We start from the raw sequence: 21,897 nt of genomic DNA, 5'->3' as shown, positions 1-21,897 counted from the left end.
CACATCAACAACAAACTACAATGGTCCAAACACCAAGACATTCGTGAAGAGGGCACGACAAAGCCTATTCACTCTCAGGAAACTAAAAAGATTTGTCATGGGTCCTGAGATCCTCAAAAGGTTCTACAGCTGCACCATCGAGAGCATGCTGACCGGTTGTATCACTGCCTGGTACGGCAGTTGCTCGGCTTCCGACCGCAGGGCACTTCAGAGGGTACTGCGTAAGGCCCAGTACATCACTGGGGCAAAGCTGCCTGCCATCCAGGACCTCTACACCAGGCGGTGTCAAAGGAAGGCCCTAAAAATTGTCAAAGATCCCAGCCACCCCAGTCATAGACTGTTCTCTCTACTACCGCATGGCAAGCAGTACCGGAATGCCAAGTCTAGGACAAAAAGGCTTCTCAACAGTTTTTACCCCCAAGCCATAAGACTCCTGAACAAGTAACCAAATGGTTACCGGGACTACACTTTAACTATACATTCGTGTACATACTACCTCAATTGGCCCGACCAACCAGTGCTCCCGCACATTGGCTAACCAGGCTATCTGCACCGTGTCCCACCACCCGCCAACCCCTCTTTTTCCACTACTGCTACTCTCTGTTCATCATATATGCATAGTAACTTTAACCATACCTACATGTACATACTACCTCAATTAGCCTGACTAACCGGTGTCTGTATATAGCCTTGCTACTGTTATTTTCAAATGTCTTTTTACTGTTGTTTTATTTCTTTACTCCCCCCTCCCCCACACACACACACCTTTTTTTTGAACTATTGGTTACTGTAAGGTACCTGCTTTAATCGGCACACATGACATATAAACTTTGATTTGGTTTGAAATAATGCAGGAAATATCTTCTCTCTCTCCAGCCCACCACTATACTTCCCTGGCAGGTAATTAGGTTAAAAGCAACGCTTCAATAGGACAGCAGAATGTACTGGAACTTCTTAAATGGTATTGTAGAGATCTGGTTATGTCTTAGGAACAAACAAAACACTGGATAAAGACAGGTCAAGCTTCAATTAACGCCTCATGTTCCTGCCTGCTGGCACCTGGCACTGGGCCCTAGGTCCTGGGCCAGGGTCCCCCCAGCTCCCGGGGTAACTGGGGCCATAGCAGATGGAGGGACAACACACTGAGGACACTACAGCCAGGAAACACTGACCAAGCGTTCTCTCATAATGCCACCTCAATGCTCAGTAAATGTGTGAACAGACATACTGTATAAACACAAACAAAACACTTAACATTTTGACTGGGGTTAGAGGAAGACATGTATTGGAAGAGAGATGGAGAGTTTCTTTTTTCCGTATTTGTTTTCTTTTAGAGTAATGATGGTCTTATTTAATAGTGCAGTATATACCCAAGGCTCTACTGTCTGAAGGAGAGCTGAAATATTTACTTCGTCAGACACATTCTCCATATGCTGCTACTAAAGTAATAACATCAATACATTGAGAGAAACATCAGTCAGAAATATCGCACTAATTGGAATAAACACTCTTTTACAACTTGTCTAGCTACTCCTCTCGCATATCAGGCTGATGAAAAGAATGAGTACAATAAATTGCTCCTGAAGAAGAAAAAAAAAAGAAACACCTGCAAGTAAAACTCCTCCAATTTAGGTAGGCAATTTGCATCAACAGTAGCTTGTGTCTCAGCATGAGAAATGTGCATCTCAACTAGTAGAAGCCCAATTGCAAAACAAGCTTATTCAGGAGTGCCACTTCCAGACTGCAAATATAAATGAGTTTAATCTCTGCTTCATTTGAGATTTTCCCAAATTAAAAGCATTGAAATGTGACACAGTGGTGCTGATGGAGGTAGAAGGCCCCTTCAGACTTCTCACACTGCACGCTTGGTACCGACACGTGTCCTCTGCATACAGATTGCGTTTCACACACTGGAACTTTCCAAGCATCTGGAAAGCACCTTAGTTCTCAGAGGCATAATCCTGCTTTGCTCACAAATTGTAAGTAACTAAAATATACACATTAGAGGTCGACCGATTAATCGGAATGGCCGATTAATTAGGGCCGATTTCAAGTTTTCATAACAATCGGAAATCGGTATTTTTGGACACCGATTTGGCCGATTTTTTTCTTTTTTTTTTCTTTACACCTTTATTTAATCTTTATTTAACTAGGCAAGTCAGTTAAGAGCTCATTATTATTTTCAAGGACGGCCTAGGAACGGTGGGTTGACTGCCTTGTTCAGGGGCAGAACGACAGATTTTTACCTTGTCAGCTCGGGGATTCAATCTTGCAACCTTACAGTTAACTAGTCCAACGCTCTAATCACTTGTCTCTCATTGCACTCTACGAGGAGCCTGCCTGCCTGTTACGCGAATGCACATGGTTGATGATATTACTAGTTTATCTAGCGTGTCCTGCGTTGCACATAATCGATGCGGTGCATATTTGCAAAAAAGGACTGTCCTTGCTCCAATGTGTACCTAACCATAAACATCAATGCCTTTCTTAAAATCAATACACAGAAGTATATATTTGTAAACCTGCATATTTAGCTAAAATAAATCCAGGTTAGCAGGCAATATTAACCAGGTGAAATTGTGTCACTTCTCTTGCGTTCATTGCACGCAGAGTCAAGGTATATGTAACAGTTTGGGCCGCTTAATTTGCCAGAATTTTACATAATTATGACATAACATTGAAGGTTGTGCAATGTAACAGGAATATTTAGACTTATGGATGCCACCCGTTAGATAAAATATGGAACGGTTCCGTATTTCACTGAAAGAATAAACGTCTTGTTTTCGAGATGATAGTTTCCGGATTCGACCATATTAATGACAAAAGGCTCGTATTTCTGTGTGTTATTATGTTATAATTAAGATTGATTTGATAGAGCAGTCTGACTGAGCGGTGGTAGGCACCAGCAGGCTCATAAGCATTCATTCAAACAGCACTTTCGTGCGTTTTGCCAGCAGCTCTTTGCTGTGCTTCAAGCATTGCGCTGTTTATGATTTCAAGCCCATCAACTCCCGAGATTAGGCTGGTGTAACCGAAGTGAAATGGCTAGCTAGTTAGCGGGGTGCGCGCTAATAGCGTTTCAAACGTCACTCGCTCTGAGACTTGGAGTAGTTATTCCCCTTGCTCTGCATGGGTAATGCTGCTTCGAGGGTGGCTGTTGTCGATGTGTTCCTGGTTCAAGCCCAGGTAGGGGCGAGGAGAGGGACGGAAGCTATACACTGGCAATACTAAATAGTATTATAGTACTCCAATAGTCAAAGGTTAATGAAATACAAATGGTATAGAGAGAAATAGTCCTATAATATCTACAACCTAAAACTTCTTACATGGGAATATTGAAGACTCATGTTAAAAGGAACCACCAGCTTTCATATGTTCTCATGTTCTGAGCAAGGAACTTAAACGTTAGCTTTCTTACATGGCACATATTGCACTTTTACTTTCTTCTCCAACACTTTGTTTTTGCATTATTTCAACCAAATTGAACATGTTTCATAATTTTTTTGAGGCTAAATTGATTTTATTGATGTATTATATTAAGTTAAAATAAGTGTTCATTCAGTATTGTTGTAATTGTCATTATTACAAATACATGAAAAAATATATATATATTTGTATTTTTCTTTTAAATCGTCCGATTAATCGGTATCGGCTTTTTTTGGGGGGGGGGGGTCCTCCAATAATCGGTATCGGCGTTGAAAAATCATAATCGGTTGACCTCTAATACACATACTGTAGGCCTATCTCCTCAAAGAAATTGAACTATGAATGTACCCCAATACATGGTCCAATAGCCTGAAAAAAACACTACTTCAAAAGAATAGTCACTACGTAAATTATGACTAAGACTGAATCATTTCACAGAGGAAAACTGTCAATCTAAAGAAATATATGAAGTAATTGTAATGTTAGCAGATTTCACTTATCTTAGACGCAAAACCAATGTACAAAAACAGGAACTTAAAGATGTGTTACATGGGTTTTGTATAATTCCATTCAGTAGATTTGAAAGTAGCGCTCACGAGTCAAAATGAGTCCCTGAAAATGTTTCGCAATAAACTGTGTACAATACCATCCATTTATGTTATGTCCTGCAATTCGTAAAATATGTTACACATTTCTAAGTGCTTAAGATCCAGTTCAATCTCTTTAAATACCATAGTATGAAAAAGCATAAAAATGTATATTGTATATGGTAGGAAACCGCCAGGAGTCCGATGGGGGAACATTTTGTTTTTTTACATATAGTAGCCTGTGTTTCCATCTTTTGTAGCTCCGTTGATAGAGCACGGTGCTTGTAACACCAGGGTATTGGGTTTGATTCCCATACGTATAATGTAAGCACGCATGACTAAGTCACTTTGGATAAAAGCATCTGCTAAATGGCATATATTATACTACAGTTTCTGTCCTTTTCTGACACAGCTTGTGAAGACAACAATCCCTCCCAGTCCCATCCCTCCTCTCCCAGTCCCATCCCTCCCATCCAAGTCCCATCCCTCAAATCCCAGTCCCATCCCTCAAATCCCAGTCCCATCCCTCAAAACCCAGTCCCATCCCTCAAAACCCAGTCCCATCCCTCATATCCCAGTCCCGTCCCTTCCCTCACCGTCCCATCCCTCCTATCCCAGTCCCATCCCTCCTATACCAGTCCCATCCCTCATATCCCAGTCCCATCCCTCATGTCCCAGTCCCACCCCTCATGTCCCAGTCCCATCCCTCATATCCCAGTCCCGTCCCTTCCCTCACCGTCCCATCCCAGTCCCATCCCTCCTATCCCAGTCCCATCCCTCCTATACCAGTCCCATCCCTCATATCCCAGTCCCATCCCTCCTATCCCAGTCCCATCCCTCATATCCCAGTCCCATCCCTCATATCCCAGTCCCATCCCTCATATCCCAGTCCCATCCCTCCTATCCCAGTCCCATCCCTCCTATACCAGTCCCATCCCCCTCCTCTCAATATGTCTTCAGTGATTCAGTGCTAGACCCTGCTGAGCCCTTCTGTCCACTGACCCAAGCTAACCAGCTCAAGGTTGCACAGCCCGACAGGGACTGGCCATGGGCCTTCACAGCATCAGTCCAGCACACATTCGCTGTAAACACACACGCGACTCTAGACTCTTTCATATACACAGAACATACCAAACATTAGGAACACCTTCCTAATATTTTGCTCTTTTGAGTGATTTCCTCATATGACCTGCAACTCAGTGAAATCTTTTGAAATTGTTGCATGTTGTGTTAATATTTTTGTTCAGCATACATAGACACAATCCTATACATACACATGAACATTCCCATGACACACCAAATAAAATGCACTCTGTTGTTGCTCGCCATTTTTACGAGCACATTTAGATCAAAGGGGTTATGACCTGAATGTACATATACTAAACTTGCTTCACTGTACGTTTGTTACTAGTGGGTTGTTTAAAATAAGCTTGACAAGGCACTAAGACAACGCGATCTCATAAGCTATCGGCAGTGACGTGCCACACATTGTAAGTGTGCAGACAGCCAAGCAGGAGCCACGTTTTTGATTGTACTTTCTCAAGGTTGGCATTTAAAAGCACACTTTATTCCCTTGCATTTAACATTTCCAGGTCGCATGACAAAGGCTGACTTAATGAACTTGGTTTGGGATATGAATGCAACAGTGGCGGTACCGACACCATCACATCACAGAAATTGAAAAGGTGGGGATTGGATTCTTTGCCATGTAATTATGGAGGGATCCTTTGCTGAGAATTTGATACGCATCGGCCTCTCTCTCTCTCTCTCTCTCTCTGGGCATGCTGCAGATATATTAGGTTTAGTCCGCAATCCTTATGACAAAACAACAAAAAAAATCAATTTATATTAAGCTGAGCCCTATGAAAGCCTCCTTGAGCCTGGGCTTGTCAAACCTGGTGTATTTGATGTAATTCCCATTGAGATTCTGCTGGGGAGACTGGGAGAGATAGGCAGACCCGATTACCAAAGACTATGAACTGTTCTGTATGGGTGCTGCAGCTGCGTCACCCAGGGAGCGGACACACCAGCCCAGACACTCCTGAACATGTACTTGCCATGAAAATGCCGTCGTCTCTCCCCAATACAATGACGCCCTCTAAGCTGACAGCACCAGCCCACATTCAAGTACCGTTTTGCCATTATGGATTAAAGTCCTATTAAAATGGGGATGGAAAACGAGACTGACAAGTCACCTACGTGGCAGTAATTGTCATAATAATGTCAAAGCCCTTTTCCCTTTTCCAGCTCGCCACCCACAAGCCGTTTTCTTGTTTGTTTTTAATGCACCGAGCCTGGTGTGCAGTAACATTGGCATGGCAACTGCAGCAGCACGAGCGAGTTAGGAGACCCATATGACTGTGCCATTTAAATGGGGTCTGCTCTGGCACATGTGACTGACCTGGCTCTAACCCCAGCACAGTGCTCATCATGACAGATAATTGATATGCCCAGACAGGGATGATGACACACAACTGTTGTTTTTACCCAAATAGAGACCTTTCTGATAAAGGGCACTGGGAGAGGGGGAGAGCACACGATGGGCCACATTCAGCGAGACTCACAAAGAGAATCACATTCAGCAGCATGGAACCCCATGATAAAAGATCAAACTGTGTTTGCCTGGCGAGGAGGTGGTCAACTTTGTAGACGCTTGCCTTTGGAAAGACAATGAAAGCCACATTGGAAGTTATCCTGCTCACAGCTCACTATCCATTAGTGGGCTCCCGAGTGCTTGAGACGTATCACAACCGGCCCATAAGATGGCGCACAATTGTCCCAGCATCGTCTGGGTTTGGCCGGTGTAGGCCGTATTTGTAAATAAGAATTTGTTCCAAACCGATTCGCCTAGCTAAATAAAATGTTAAAATATTTTTTTAATGATGGCCAAAAAAACAGACAGGGAGCTGGGAAAAACCACTGGGCCAAATGTATAAAAAGACATTAATGCGGCTTTGATTTGGGACCGGGGCCTTGTAAAATTGCTAAAGCAGACGCTGTGGTCAACTTTTGAAGTCACGTTAAGTGAGAGATGGCCTACTCACTGCAGGTTCAGGTCACCGGCAATCTCTCTTGGGCTCTTGCTGTCAGAAGGGAGCCCAACCTTGTTTTACTGTGCTGTCAGAGGGTGGTCCAGCCCTGCTCTACTGTGCTGTCAGAGGGGGGCCCAGCCCTGCTGTACTGAGCTGTCAGAGGGGGGTCCAGCCCTGATCTACTGTGCTGTCAGAGGGGGTCCAGCCCTGCTCTACTGTGCTGTCAGAGGGGGTCCAGCCCTGCTCTACTGTGCTGTCAGAGGGGGCCCAGCCCTGCTGTACTGAGCTGTCAGAGGGGGTCCAGCCCTGATCTACTGTGCTGTCAGAGGGGGTCCAGCTCTGCTCTACTGTGCTGTCAGAGGGGGTCTAGCCCTGCTCTACTGTGCTGTCAGAGGGGGTCCAGCCCTGCTCTACTGTGCTGTCAGAGGGGGCCCAGCCCTGCTGTACTGAGCTGTCAGAGGGGGTCCAGCCCTGATCTACTGTGCTGTCAGAGGGGGTCCAGCTCTGCTCTACTGTGCTGTCAGAGGGGGTCTAGCCCTGCTCTACTGTTCTGTCAGAGGGGGCCCAGCCCTGCTCTACTGTGCTGTCAGAGGGGGCCCAGCCCTGTTCTACTGTGCTGTCAGAGGGGGTCCAGCCCTGCTCTACTGTGCTGTCAGAGGGGGGTCCAGCCCTGCTCTACTGTGCTGTCAGAGGGGGGTCCAGCCCTGCTCTACTGTGCTGTCAGAGGGGAGCCCAGCTCTGCTCTACTGTGCTGTCAACGTGCCATTTGGCAGCCCTGTCCTGCTAATGAATATTATTTCTCTTTGGATGCAAGGGAAAAATATCATCCATCTGTTCACAACCATTCAGTATGTCACATCAAAACAGGGAAGAAACATTGTCTGGATAATGCCTATAAAATGGTGTCCTCAGAACAGCCTAATCTATGGCGAATTGAACTCCCTCCAAGGTTTGTTCTACTATGTTACAACATGCAAATGTAGTCCCTGTGCCCAAGAACACTAAGGTAACCTACCTAAATGACTACCGACAAGTAGCACTCACGTCTGTAGACATGAAATGCTTTGAAAGGCTGGTCATGGCTCACATCAACACCATTATCCCAGAAACCCTAGACCCACTCCAATTTGCATACCGCTCCAACATATCCACAGATGATGCAATCTCTATTGCACTCCACACTGCCCTTTCCCACCTGGACAAAAGGAACACCTATGGGAGAATGAATTAATTGACTACAGCTCAGCGTTCAACACCATAGTCCTCTCAAAGCTCATCACTAAGCTAAGGACCCTGGGACTAAACACCTCCCTCTGCAACTGGATCCTGGACTTCCTGATGGGCTGCCCCCAGGTGGTAAGGGTAGGTAGCAACACATCCGCCACGCTGATCCTCAACACGTGGACCCCTCAGGGGTGCGTGCTCAGTCCCCTCCTGTACTCCCTGTTCACTCATGACTGCACGGCCAGGCACAACTCAAACACCCTCATTAAATTAGCTGATGACACAAGTGGTAGGCCTGATCATCGACAACAACGAGACAGCCTATAGAGAGGAGGTCAGAGACCTGACCGTGTGATGCGAGGACAACAACCTCTCCCTCAACATGACCAAGACAAAGGAGATGATTGTGTACTATAGGAAAAGGAGGACCGAGCATGGCCCCATTCTCATCGACGGGGCTGTAGCGGAGCAGGTTGAGAGTTAAGTTCCTTGGCGTCCACATCACCAACAAACTAACATGGTCCAAGCACACCAAGACAGTCGTGAAGAGGGCATGACAAAACTTATTCCCCCCCAGGAGATTTGGCATGGGTCCTCAGATCCTCAAAAGGCTTTACAGCTGCATCATCAAGAGCATCCTGGCTGCATTAATACGTGGTATGACAACTGCACGGCCTCGCCTCCAACCGCAAGGCACTACAGAGGGTAGTGCGTACGGCCCATTACATCACCGGGGCCAAGCTTCCTGCCATCCAGGACCACTATACCAGGCAGTCAGAGGAAGACCCTAAAAATTGTCAAAGACTCCAGCCACCCTAGTCATAGACTGTTCTCTCTGCTACCGCATGGAAAGCGGTACCGGAGCCCCAAGTCTAGGTCTATGAGGCTTCTAAACAGGTTTTACCCCCAAGCCATAAGACTCCTGAACAGCTAATCAAATGGCTACCCAGACTATTTGCATAAAACATTGTTGGTTAAGGGCTTGTAAGTAAGCATTTCACAGTAAGGTCTACACCTGTTGTATTTGGTGCATGTGACAAATACAATTTGAATACATTTTCCTTTGTTCTACAATGGATCTGAGAAGCCTTTCCCTTCATATGGTGACACAAAACAAACCTGTAGCATGGAACCCAGAATGCAGAAAAGGTATGAGCAAGGGGTTTAGAGTTTGACTTTCAAAAGCCTGGAAAGTTGGAAAAAGACATTCTGGGTAACTGTCGGGACTGTAAAATTAATACCCCAACATCATTGTGCATTTAGTAGAGACACTAAAATCGACAACCTCAAATGCCTACCATGTTGCGCCTCTCTTTCTCTGAAGGGGCTTCTTTGTGCCTCATACCGTGATGGCCAATTGAAGCCCTCTCACCTTCAGACCTTATCACAGATGCAGGGCTGAGTGACAGCGCTGTGCTTTGGACATTTTCCATTAACCTTGTTCTGTGGCTCACAGAATCACTCAGTTAAAGAGAGAGCTGTTTCTGTTATGGGGACTAGAGCTATAAGGAATTGGCTGCCAGAGAGCAACTGTACAGTAAACGCATCCGATACTGTGACTAGGTGTGTGTGTGATGAGAGTATGTGTACGCGTGTAGAAAAGAGAGCGAAAGAAAAGAGAAATGACTTGTATTTATCTGCTCATTTCATTGGTGGTGGATGAGGCGAGTTCCCCCACAAAGTAAAGCCCTTTGAGGTTACATAAAACTCAAATTAATTATTATGTGTTTGAATGTGTCTTTGCGTGTATTTGTGTTCATATGTGTCCTTCTTTGACTCAGTATTACGGTAGTGAAAATGTGTGTCTGATTAGCTAATCTGGTGTATACTTGTGTATTACATGTTTGCTGGGCTTTGATGGTGTGTGTGTGTTTGTGAGTGGGTGGGTGTATATTTTAAGGCATATGGCTTAATGATATCTCCTCTCTGGCTTTTGTTCTGTGTTTATTTGGAGAGTGTTTCCTGAAACTCCCTGGGGTGTCTTTGATCTGACTCAACCTCTGAGCCGAGCAAACGCGTCGCTTCTCATGTGGAACAAACCACAGTCAAGGAGCATTCATTTCACATTCTCCTCTTTTATGCTACTGCTACTCTCTGTTTATCATATATGCATAGTCACTTTAACCATACCTACACGTACATACTACCTCAATTAGCCCGACAAACCGGTGAATGTAAATAGCCTCGCTACTGTACTGTTATAGCCTCACTACTGTACTGTTATAGCCTCACTACTGTACTGTTATAGCCTCACTACTGTACTGTTATAGCCTCGCTACTGTACTGTTATAGCCTCACTACTGTACTGTTATAGCCTCACTACTGTACTGTTATAGCCTCGCTACTGTACTGTTATAGCCTCACTACTGTACTGTTATAGCCTCACTACTGTACTGTTATAGCCTCACTACTGTTATTTTTCACTGTCTTTTCACTGTTTTTTATTTACTTATCTATTGTTCACCTAATACCTATTTTTGACTTAAAAATTGCACTGTCGGTTAGGCCCTGTAAGTAAGCATTTCACTGTAAGGTAACACCTGTTGTATTCGGCGCACGTGACAAATAAACTTTGATTTTATTTAATGGTTTCTAAATACTAAACTACCCAGACACACACACACACACACACACACACACACACACACACACACACACACACACACACACACACACACACACACACACACACACACACACACACACACAGAGATATGGGTCTAATGCTTACTGGGCCTGACATTCTGGGAAGTGCATAAAATATATACACCACCAAAAATAATGTACTATTTGTATTGGTTAATAACAATTTAGCACACAGTATACGGGCTCTGGGAATTCCATGACGTTTCAATTCAGAGCTGCTGAGCACACAAAATTGCACTATATTCTTCGTAATATGTAGAGCACTAACGTTACATAAATAAGACGTGTCCTATGTGAATCCCATTCTCTCGTGAATTATCTAGAAGTTCTCCGGGCATCACCTAGATTTGTTACCACATTACACATGTTAATGCATAGCATCGGGCTTGCTGACCTGTCCAATCTAAATGTAAACCCACTCGTCATTCTAATGTAGTGTTAATGTGTGTTATTCTATTCGCAGCACAGCAGAATCTAGCTGCACTGCCCTCTTCCATTCGGGAACAGTTTAGCAGGTCCAGTCTAATGTATCATGGAATGGTCTTATGTAGAGTGTGCCTGTAAGTGCATTGCAGACATGATGATGCAAAGTAGATCAGAGAAATGGGAACACAAATCAACCATAGATTTCCATGTGAAAGCGCAGCGCGCCCACGCACGCAGGCACCGCCCCCCCACAGACCAAAGGGTTAGTGATGTAAAGGCAACGAGACAGCCGCTCCACGCGCTTGTGTACATTACGCAATCCCCTCCCATCGTGCCCTCTTCCCCCGTTCCACCGAGAAAGGCTTGAGACGGTACTGTCGCGCCAACCGCTCCAGGGTGAGCTGCTTAGCTGAGCATTTGCATCATGAATAAAACAACAAACCTGCTTTTCCACTGAGGTGAGACAGACTGTAGATTCCTGCAGGAGGAAAGGTACACTGAAGATAAATTATGTAGACTCCTGATCTCTCTCCCTCCCATTGATTTTTACCTCTCTTTTGAGCCTTGAGGATTTCAACACAGGTTTGGAATAACACATCAAAGTTTGTCCTAGAAAATCCGAACATGACATCCGAATCAATGATATATAGAATGAAGCAGACTCATGTATACACGCAGAGGGGGTACAGTAGTCTGCAGTAGTTCCCTTATAGCAGGAGAATTATTTAAGCAATTCTATATATCATTGATTCGGATGTCATGTTCTGATTTATAAATTGATCGCCAACATCATTCGAACAGTAAACAAGTTATTTTGACTCATACCCTTGGTATATTGTCTACACATGGCTGGAATGCTGTTTCAGCCAATCAGCATCCAGGACGCAAACTACACGGTTTCTAAAGTGAATTATAGCAGAGAGGAAGAGGCGAAGCGAGAGGCTTTACTCCGCCCAAACTCTGTCCACATTAAGCAGATCATTAGTTATTAAGCAAGTGAGGAGTTTTTGAATGGGGGGCAATGAGAGAGGGTAGAATTTAGTAAAGTTAAAAATTATACGTGACGCTTATTTGATCTAATAGAAGTTTTGAAATGTTAAGAGTGTACTGATATACACTGAGTGTACAAAACATTACGAACACCTTCCTAATACTGAGTTGCACCCCTCCCCCCTTTGCTCTCAGAACAACCTCAATTCGTCAGGGCATGGATTCTACAAGGCGTCGAAAGCGTTCCACAGGGATGCTGGTCCATGTTAACTCCAATGCTTCCCACAGTTGTGTCAAGTTCGTTGGATGTCCTTTGGGTGGTGGATCATTCTTGATACACGGGAAACTGTTGAGCGTGTAAAACACTTTATATTTTAGTTGTCACTGTTGAAATTCGAGGCCGTCTATGCATATTCATGAGGCTAAGCACTCACTCTCCATTGGATACAAGCGGTTGACGTCAACACTCCTCATCGAATATTTTTTTAAAGTATTCAAATAACCAGATGTATCAACCAATTCAAAGTGAGAAACAAGCGGGAGCTTGACAGCCTGCCATTCTGATCTGTGGACAACGAATCCCATTGTTAAGGCGGAGACACAAGCATCTTGTCATTATATCTAGTATCTCTGATTGTAGTGATGGCCAAACACGGCTGATCATAGGATGGTCACATGGGAATGGGAGTCTAACCTGATTGGAGTATCTCATGCTGACGTTCCTCTGATCCTGTCGGGGTACGTAGCGTTTGATGGGGTCGATGTCTTGGGGGCTGATAAGCTCATCCACTGGAAAAGAGACATGGCAGAATGGAGGGGTGAACACACAGAGAGCACACTACAGGTTCCAACTGATACACTGGACATACACCCCATAAAATGACCTTTCCTTACAAAAGTCCTGACTTTGTAATGAGAACCCATTAACCTGTGAGCAACTTCACAAACATACAGCAAAAACATATGTTGAACTGAATACCTGAACTCCGTAACCTCTGCAGTCTGACGTGACAACAGTATAGTGAACACCCCAGCGAGCATGCTCTATAGAGAATACCTCTCCAGCCAGCGGTCAGAGAAGGTATTTGACAGTGAGGTGAGGTCAGTGAAGGGAAGACAGACAGAGAGACTGACCCAGCAGCCTGGCGATGTTGAAGAGGGCCTGGCCCCACAGGAACAGCATGCCATCTTGGCCCGTGTTGGCAGGGAAACGCTTCTGGCTCCCGTGCTTCTTCTGCTCCGCCACCACAAAGTCGGCAGGTACGCGGTAGTACTTCGGGATGACAGCATGGCCTGATCCACGACACACAGGACGGAAATAGATACACTTTGCGGTGCGGGGTGATTACAAACATGTCGAATAGAAGGCACTAATGGAATTTCCAGGAGGTTGATACATAGAAAGGAGTGCAGTTTATGTGTCTGCTGCTCAGGACAAAGGAGTGGGACTTATCTATTCAAAGGTATCTCAACAGACACACGTGAAGAAATGTCACATTTCCAAGAAGGAACGCACCGGGAGTGCAATGCTTTCTCTGCATAACAAACGAAAAGACACCACAAAGCCAAAGGAGGTGACAACTCTGTCTGCAACCACTGAGAAGTATTCCTGAAGCAACATGCATCCTTCAGAGGCTATTGGCTGCTGAGTCTTTTAACGTGGTTTCTTAACTGACGAAAAATACAGCTTTGTGTGAAGGCTGATATAAAAACGAGCTCCTTGAAATATGAGAACAGCTTTCGTGCACTCAGCATGTGGGAGATTAATATGGATATTGTATTAAGTGTAATATGAAAATAACAGTAATCTTCACAACCAAAATGTATGTGCATTTCTCAAAGACTCCCACGGATGCCAGCATGAATGTGTATGTGAGAGGGACTAATAAGTGTTTCCCCTATATTCATTTAGCAGCGGTGGCCCACCACTGCTGAATTGTTGCCACCGCCGCAAAAAAAATTGGATGTCATTTTTTGCAATATAAATATTCCTGCCGAGACACGCTTTTAAATTGATAGTCGTTGGCTCGAACAGCTAGCATGTCATTGTGCTAACGCTAGTAGCAATACACCCCCACCCCCCACCCTTACCACCACTGCTGAAAAAAGTCCTAGGGGAAACACTGCTATAGTAATTGAGTGTGTGTGTGTGTGCATGGCTATGTGTGGGTGTGTATGTGTACAGTAGTTCCATAAGAACACAGATCCCTAACGGAGGAGGAAACTCACCATCATAAGATTGAAAGATGATAGGCGTTAACAGGTCTTGGTATTCTTTGACTTGGGCGTTGTTCCCCCTGAAGACTCCTGGAAATCAAATACAGACAATAAAATGGCAAAAAAGTGTCAGCTATTCAAGTTCTATGTAACCCAATACTCAAATCAAATCAAATCAAATGTTATGTCACACGTGCCAAATATAACAGGTAACCTTACAGTGAAATGCTTACTTACAAGCCCTTGCACAAAAATGCAGTTAAGAAAGTATTTATTAAAATAAACTGAAGTACAAAACAAATCAAATTAAAAAAATAAATAATAATAGAACAATAGCAATCACATGTTATTATATTAACATCACATACCATCAATCATCATGAAGATGAAAAATATGGGAAACTCGCATTCAATGCCATCAAAAAGCTGAAAGAGAAGAGAACATTTGATTTTCATCAAAGTGTCTTTGAAGAAATGAAAAAGCCATAACACAGAGGTCACTAGTTTCCTAACCTGAAAGAGAAATACACATGGTGCATTCATCTCTACACATGGTGCACTCATCTCTACACATGGTGCATTCATCTCTACACATGGTGCATTCATCTCTACACATGGTGCACTCATCTCTACACATGGTGCATTCATCTCTACACATGGTGCACTCATCTCTACACATGGTGCATTCATCTCTACACATGGTGCATTCATCTCTACACATGGTGCATTCATCTCTACACATGGTGCATTCATCTCTACACATGGTGCACTCATCTCTACACATGGTGCATTCATCTCTACACATGGTGCACTCATCTCTACACATGGTGCATTCATCTCTACACATGGTGCATTCATCTCTACACATGGTGCATTCATCTCTACACATGGTGCATTCATCTCTACACATGGTGCATTCATCTCTACACATGGTGCATTCATCTCTAAATCTATCGCTGTGTGTCAGTGGATGCATATGGATTACAATAAAAATGCTCAGACACCAACAATCCTTTTCATCAGCTTTTATAATGAATGCAGCAAGTAGCAAGTGATGGCGTGTCCCAAAACACCTGTTAACAGGTGACGACTGGTGAGTTTGTTTTCCAATTGTAACAGTTTAACGGAGGCAAAAACACTTACTTCTGAGATGCTATCGGAGTCCCAGCCAACCAGAAACGACATTACATAGCTTTAGACGTCTCCCCTCACCACCCACCCCTCTGCCCATAAATCATCTGGGGTTGAAATGAAAAAAAAACTAGCCAAATGTAGACATGTTTGTAAAGCAAAACAGCAACTGATTCATTTCAATAATTCCAAAGAGAAATTTCAACAGTAACTGTGAGGATGTAATAAGTATTCAGTCCTTTTGTTGTTGTTGGTATTAATCATTTGTCAGATGGTGTCCTTGGTTCTATTTTTGTGTAGCATTCACAAACCAAAGGTAACATAAATAATTTAAACTTAGTGGATCAATTACCCGAGGACACACTAAAAGAACACTGAATGAAACAGACCCAAGGATATATCTGCATTACCGAACAACCCTTCTTCAAATTGACTAGCTCTCAGACAGTCACCTAAGGGCTCTTTTTGGGACCAAAGCAGCACCTCACTTTCGTGATATGCCTGGCTTCCCTGCCTTCTGAGAGAGGAGCACAGCATCTCCCAACCCTCCTGAAATGTAATTAAGACTTTGTTATCGCCGTCTCCCATCTCTGCAGACAATCTCCATGGCAATAGGAGATAAGAGAGAGAGACTACAACATAATGAAATAAAGGCTGTTAATTGGAGCGGTCACACATCATTTCCCGGCCTGTAGTTTGGCTGTTATAGCAGAGATGACAGGGACTGCTCCAGCCATCAGTCCATCAAATCAAAAGAATCTAACATATGATTCCCACAACCATCTCTATTCTCCATCTGTATTCTTGTATTCTGTTATCAGCTTTACCAAAGCTATGTTGCATACCATACTGTGAGTTGTTCGTCATTGCTCAAGGGTTAGGCTGACACAGCTGGGTTATGCTAGTGTGTGAGTGTGTGTGAGTGTGTGTGTGTGTGTGTGTTTACTTGCGTCTGTGCCAGTAGAGATAAGGTACAAAATGGTGGAGATATTTAATAAAATGCTACAGGGGTGGAGAGACCAATCACTGAGGCCTACTTGGGCAGTAAACACCAGCTATCCCAGGAGCTTTCTGCCTCAGCTATTCCACAGACTGTAAAACTCCATATTGTTCGACAGGATGCACTCCTTCACTTGTAATAGGTAACATTACAGGATTTCAAAACTCTTAACAAGTTATGTGTTTTCAAATTGAATAAACCTGCAATCAATGCCTTCCCACCTAAAACAGCATATTGCAGATAAAGAATATGATGTACAACTTCCATTGTGATCCAATACACTCACATGTGACTTCTAGCTTTTTGAGTGGGCAGCAAGAAGAGGTTGTGCATGTGCAGAGAACCATACAATCCTAGAATGTTACGTAATGGCCTACTGCATTACTTACCGTAATGGATGAGATTTCAAAATGATTTATCACATGAGGCATTTTTATAGTGTAATATCCAGCTTCCAATTAAGAAATGGGTTGACTGGGACCTGTTGATTGCACCTACTCTACATCCTATAATGAAACTTTAAAGTTTAGTGGCTCAGATTATTCCCATATTACCTCCTTTTGTGTTTCCCCGTTGAATCCAAGCTCATTAATTCTGGGAGGTCAGTGCTGCGGCTAATGCAATGATTTGCTCAGTGTTAAGTAGCTGCCCTGCTCCAAATCCACACTCTGCAGGCACAGCAGCTAATCCTGACGTTAATATGCCTTCAGTTGGGATTTATCAACGGCAGAGCAGACACAATTGTGTGGCTTCTGTCGTAGGAAAACAAAAAAACTGGGTAAACCCTTTACACTCGTATCCGCATACGGGTTGACAATGGTAGATTTGGGCAGTGATAAGCATCTAAATTGGAATGCTGTGGTAGCCTAGTGGTTAGAGCCAGTAACCGAAAGGTTGCTGGATCGAATCCCTGAGCCGACAAGGTAAAAATCTGTTGTTCTGCCCTCGAGCAAGGCTTTTGCTCTACCACAGCCTACCTAACTCTACCTAATGCTCTACCACAGCCACTGTGTTCCAAGGCAGTTATTTGACTGTACGTTTGTTTACGTGTAACTCTGTGTTGTTTTTGTCTCACTGCTTTGCTTCATCTTGGCCAGGTCGCAGTTGTAAATTAGAACTTGTTCTCAACTGGCCTACCTGGTTAAATAAAAGGTGAAATAAAAATATATATACATTAAAAAAAACACTGTTACCTGGGCGCCGAAGACAAGAATGTCGATTATGGCAGCCCCCCGCACCGCTCTGATTCAGAGGGGTTGGGTTAAATGCGGAAGACACATTTCAGTTGAACGCATTCAGTTGTACAACTGACTAGGTATCCCCCTTTCCCTTACAGTAACATGCTATAAATTACGTCGGAGCTCAGTGTCTTCACAATCACCATGTTTGATGGGCAGTTAGAAGATGACGTGGTGTTATATCCTGGGTTGTCCTGAACAGAATGATCCTGTTTGTTGTTTTGTGAAGAAACTTTGCCCGCGGACCACGCATCTGAATGCATCCCGCGTCTCCATTCATTGCACACCAAAATGACCATCTGCTTCTCTGAATTCCCTAGTAGTTGTATTTGTAGTGAAAGCCTAAGACTGTAAGATCATATTTTATAATTTAGCTTTGGCAGTAGAACAAGCTTTCAAATGATGCCAACCTGACCCAGATTGCAATGTATAATGGATCGTAATTGTGTAAAGGCGGGTGGGGATGCAGGGCTGTGCTCCAAAGAAAACAACAAACAAGTGTGCTTGTTCTAGCTCCTTAACGGCACAGCTGGGAGAGATCAAAATAGCACCTTATGTTGAAGACTCTTCTTTGAGTCATAAAAGTGCATTGAAATTACTTAGGAACTGTGTACACTTTGGAGAGGTGTGTCCTCACTTGAAAACACCCGTTAGACCTCTCACTCAAACCCTTGACAAATTTTCAAAAGAATCTTCATGTTACTGAATGTATCCAAAGTATTTTCAGATTTGTTATGAACAAATGCAGCGAAAAGTAGAGTAAATATCAAATGAACATAAAATCAAGTGTAATGCTTTGATTCACTCGTGTCAGGTGAACTGTTGTGTCCTCACCTTTAGTCTAATAATTTTCCAATAATTTCCTGTTCCCTTCTAATTGCTGTCATTGTTACAGTGGGGCAAAAAAGTATTTAGTCAGCTACCAATTGTGCAAGTTCTCCCACTTAAAAAGATGAGAGAGACCTATAATTTTCATCATAAGTACACTTCAACTATGACAGACAAAGTGAGAAAAGAAAATCCAGAAAAATCACATTGTAGGATTTTTTTGAATTTATGGTGGAAAATAAGTATTTGGTCACCTACAAACAAGCAAGATTTCTGGCTCTCACAGACCTGTAACTTCTTCTTTAAGAGGCTCCTCTGTCCTCCACTCGTTACCTGTATTAATGGCACCTGTTTGAACTTGTTATCAGTATAAAAGACACCTGTCCACAACCTCAAACAGTCACACTCCAAACTCCACTATGGCCAAGACCAAAGAGCTGTCAAAGGACACCAGAAACAAAATTGTAGACCTGCACCAGGCTGGAAAGACTGACTCTGCAATAGGTAAGCAGCTTGGTTTGAAGAAATCAACTGTGGGAGCAATTATTAGGAAATGGAAGACATACAAGACCACTGATAATCTCCCTCGATCTGGGGCTCCACGCAAGATCTCACCCCGTGGGGTCAAAATGATCACAAGAACGGTGAGCAAAAATCCCAGAACCACACGGGGGGACCTAGTGAATGACCTGCAGAGAGCTGGGACCAAAGTAACAAAGCCTACCATCAGTAATACACTACGACGCCAGGGACTCAAATCCTGCAGTGCCAGATGTGTCCCCCTGCTTAAGCCAGTACATGTCCAGGCCCGTCTGAAGTTTGCTAGAGTGCATTTGGATGATCCAGAAGAAGATTGGGAGAATGTCATACGGTCAGATGAAACCAAAATAGACCTTTTGGTAAAAACTCAACTCGTCGTGTTTGGAGGACAAAGAATGCTGAGTTGCATCCAAAGAACACCATACCTACTATGAAGCATGGGGGTGGAAACATCATGCTTTGGGGCTGTTTTACTGCAAAGGGACCAGGACGACTGATCCGTGTAAAGGAAAGAATGAATGGGGCCATGTATCGTGAGATTTTGAGTGAAAAGCTCCTTCCATCAGCAAGGGCATTGAAGATGAAACGTGGCTGGGTCTTTCAGCATGACAATGATCCCAAACACACCGCCCGGGCAACGAAGGAGTGGCTTCGTAAGAAGCATTTCAAGGTCCTGGAGTGGCCTAGCCAGTCTCCATATCTCAACCCCATAGAAAATCTTTGGAGGGAGTTGTAAGTCTGTGTTGCCCAGCAACAGCCCCAAAACATCACTGCTCTAGAGGAGATCTGCATGGAGGAATGGACCAAAATACCAGCAACAGTGTGTGAAAACCTTGTGAAGACTGACAGAAAACATTTGACCTCTGTCATTGCCAACAAAGGGTATATAACAAAGTATTGAGATAAACTTTTGTTATTGACCAAATACTTATGTTCCACCATAATTTGCAAATAAATAAATTAAAAATCCTATAATGTGATTTTCTGGATTTTTTTTTCTAATTTTGTCTGTCATAGTTGAAGTGTACCTATGATGAAAATGACAGGCCTCTCTCATATTTTTAAGTGGGAGAACTTGCACAATTGGTGGCTGACTAAATACTTTTTTGCCCCAATGTATGCATATGCTTTCCATATTTCTTTTGTAAGAAACATTTCAATTTAGCCCTATCCATAATAGGCCAATTCCCACGAGTGTAAGGGGTTTTAAGAGCTGAAATGGAAAAAGTCAAGTCACTGTAGCGCATGTTAGTCAACACAATCAGTCTGTAGGGTTGGCTTTTAAACTAAACCACAGACCTTCATCTCAGCCGGTTTGTAGTGTCTCCTGTTCTTGTCCTCATTGGCGGTCCTGTAGCCGTCACGCAGGAAGCGCTTGAAGCCATACTTCCCCTTTAGCTTGCGCACCACCTTGTCCAGGGTCTGACTGTAGAGGGCATCGTCATCCACAGCGAACGCAGGGTAGCTGATGCAGGGCAGGAGGGCAGCGTCCGTATTCTGTATTGGGGTTCAAAGGGGGTTTCAAATGTGTAACATTTAAACAGATGCCAGCTTTTGATAATTTCCTTAGTAAACCCTTCACCCCCATGTGCCAGCTGTCTCCAGGCAGTTAGTAAAGGGTTAAGAGACTAAGGGACCCACTCTCTCTCTCTCTCTGCTAATGGCCACTTTTCAACATTAAAGAGGCTGACATTTAATAACATATTAGTCAGAGACTCATATATAATTAAGATGCTCAACGTTTTACTTGCATAAGCCTTGTACTGTACTCCCTTCATCCCTTCACCTCCTTCCTCCGCAGCCTCTCTCTCACTCCATCCCCACCTCTCTCTCACTCCATCCCCACCTCTCTCTCACTCCATCCCCACCTCTCTCTCACTCCATCCCCACCTCTCTCTCACTCCATCCCCACCTCTCTCTCACTCCATCCCCACCTCGCTCTCACTCCATCCTCACCTCGCTCTCACTCCATCCCCACCGCTCTCTCACTCCATCCCCACCTCTCTCTCACTCCATCCCCACCGCTCTCTCACTCCATCCCCACCTCTCTCTCACTCCATCCCCACTGCTCTCTCACTCCATCCCCACCGCTCTCTCACTCCATCCCCACCTCTCTCTCACCCCATCCCTACCTCTCTCACTCCATCCCCACCTCTCTCTCACTCTATCCCCACCTCTCTCTCACTCCATCCCCACCTCTCTCTCACTCCATCCCCACCTCTCTCTCACCCCATCCCTACCTCTCTCACTCCATCCCCACCTCTCTCTCACTCTATCCCCACCTCTCTCTCACTCCATCCCCACCTCTCTCTCACTCCATCCCCACCTCTCTCTCACTCCATCCCCACCTCTCTCTCACTCCATCCCCACCTCTCTCTCACTCCATCCCCACCTCTCTCTCACTCCATCCCCACCTCTTTCTCACTCCATCCCCACTTCTCTCTCCCATTAGCCCACGTTGTAGCTCCAATGCATTTCTTCCATTTCCCCTAATTAAACCAATTCATTTACAGGAGCACTTTTCTGTCTAGTTGCTCTTACTACCGGAGAAAAATGATTATTCCTCTCTTTACTGGTGAACTGGGAGATTGGACTGGTCACTAAGCCAATAC

The 21,897-nt window shown here is 44.2% G+C and overlaps 1 protein-coding gene across 3 annotated transcripts in view; it reads right to left on the bottom strand.

Moving 5' to 3' along the window:
• Window positions 1–21,897, bottom strand: part of LOC112249084 (phosphorylase b kinase regulatory subunit beta) — an 82,050-nt gene that overhangs the window by 23,187 nt on the left and 36,966 nt on the right. For all 3 annotated transcript variants that reach the window (XM_024418728.2, XM_024418727.2, XM_024418726.2), the window contains 5 exons: window positions 20,585–20,782; window positions 14,917–14,974; window positions 14,561–14,638; window positions 13,466–13,624; window positions 13,026–13,120 (listed from right to left, as the gene is read on the bottom strand). In XM_024418728.2, coding sequence (XP_024274496.2) covers window positions 13,026–13,120; window positions 13,466–13,624; window positions 14,561–14,638; window positions 14,917–14,974; window positions 20,585–20,782 — 588 coding nt within the window. The remainder of the gene's footprint in view (window positions 1–13,025; window positions 13,121–13,465; window positions 13,625–14,560; window positions 14,639–14,916; window positions 14,975–20,584; window positions 20,783–21,897) is intronic.

The sequence above is a fragment of the Oncorhynchus tshawytscha genome, linkage group LG04 (genome assembly GCF_018296145.1).
Source record: "Oncorhynchus tshawytscha isolate Ot180627B linkage group LG04, Otsh_v2.0, whole genome shotgun sequence".
In the NCBI taxonomy this organism is placed as follows: domain Eukaryota; kingdom Metazoa; phylum Chordata; class Actinopteri; order Salmoniformes; family Salmonidae; genus Oncorhynchus; species Oncorhynchus tshawytscha.
The sequence above is the reverse complement of the archived record's forward strand: the minus strand, read 5'-3'. Positions and strand labels throughout refer to the sequence as shown.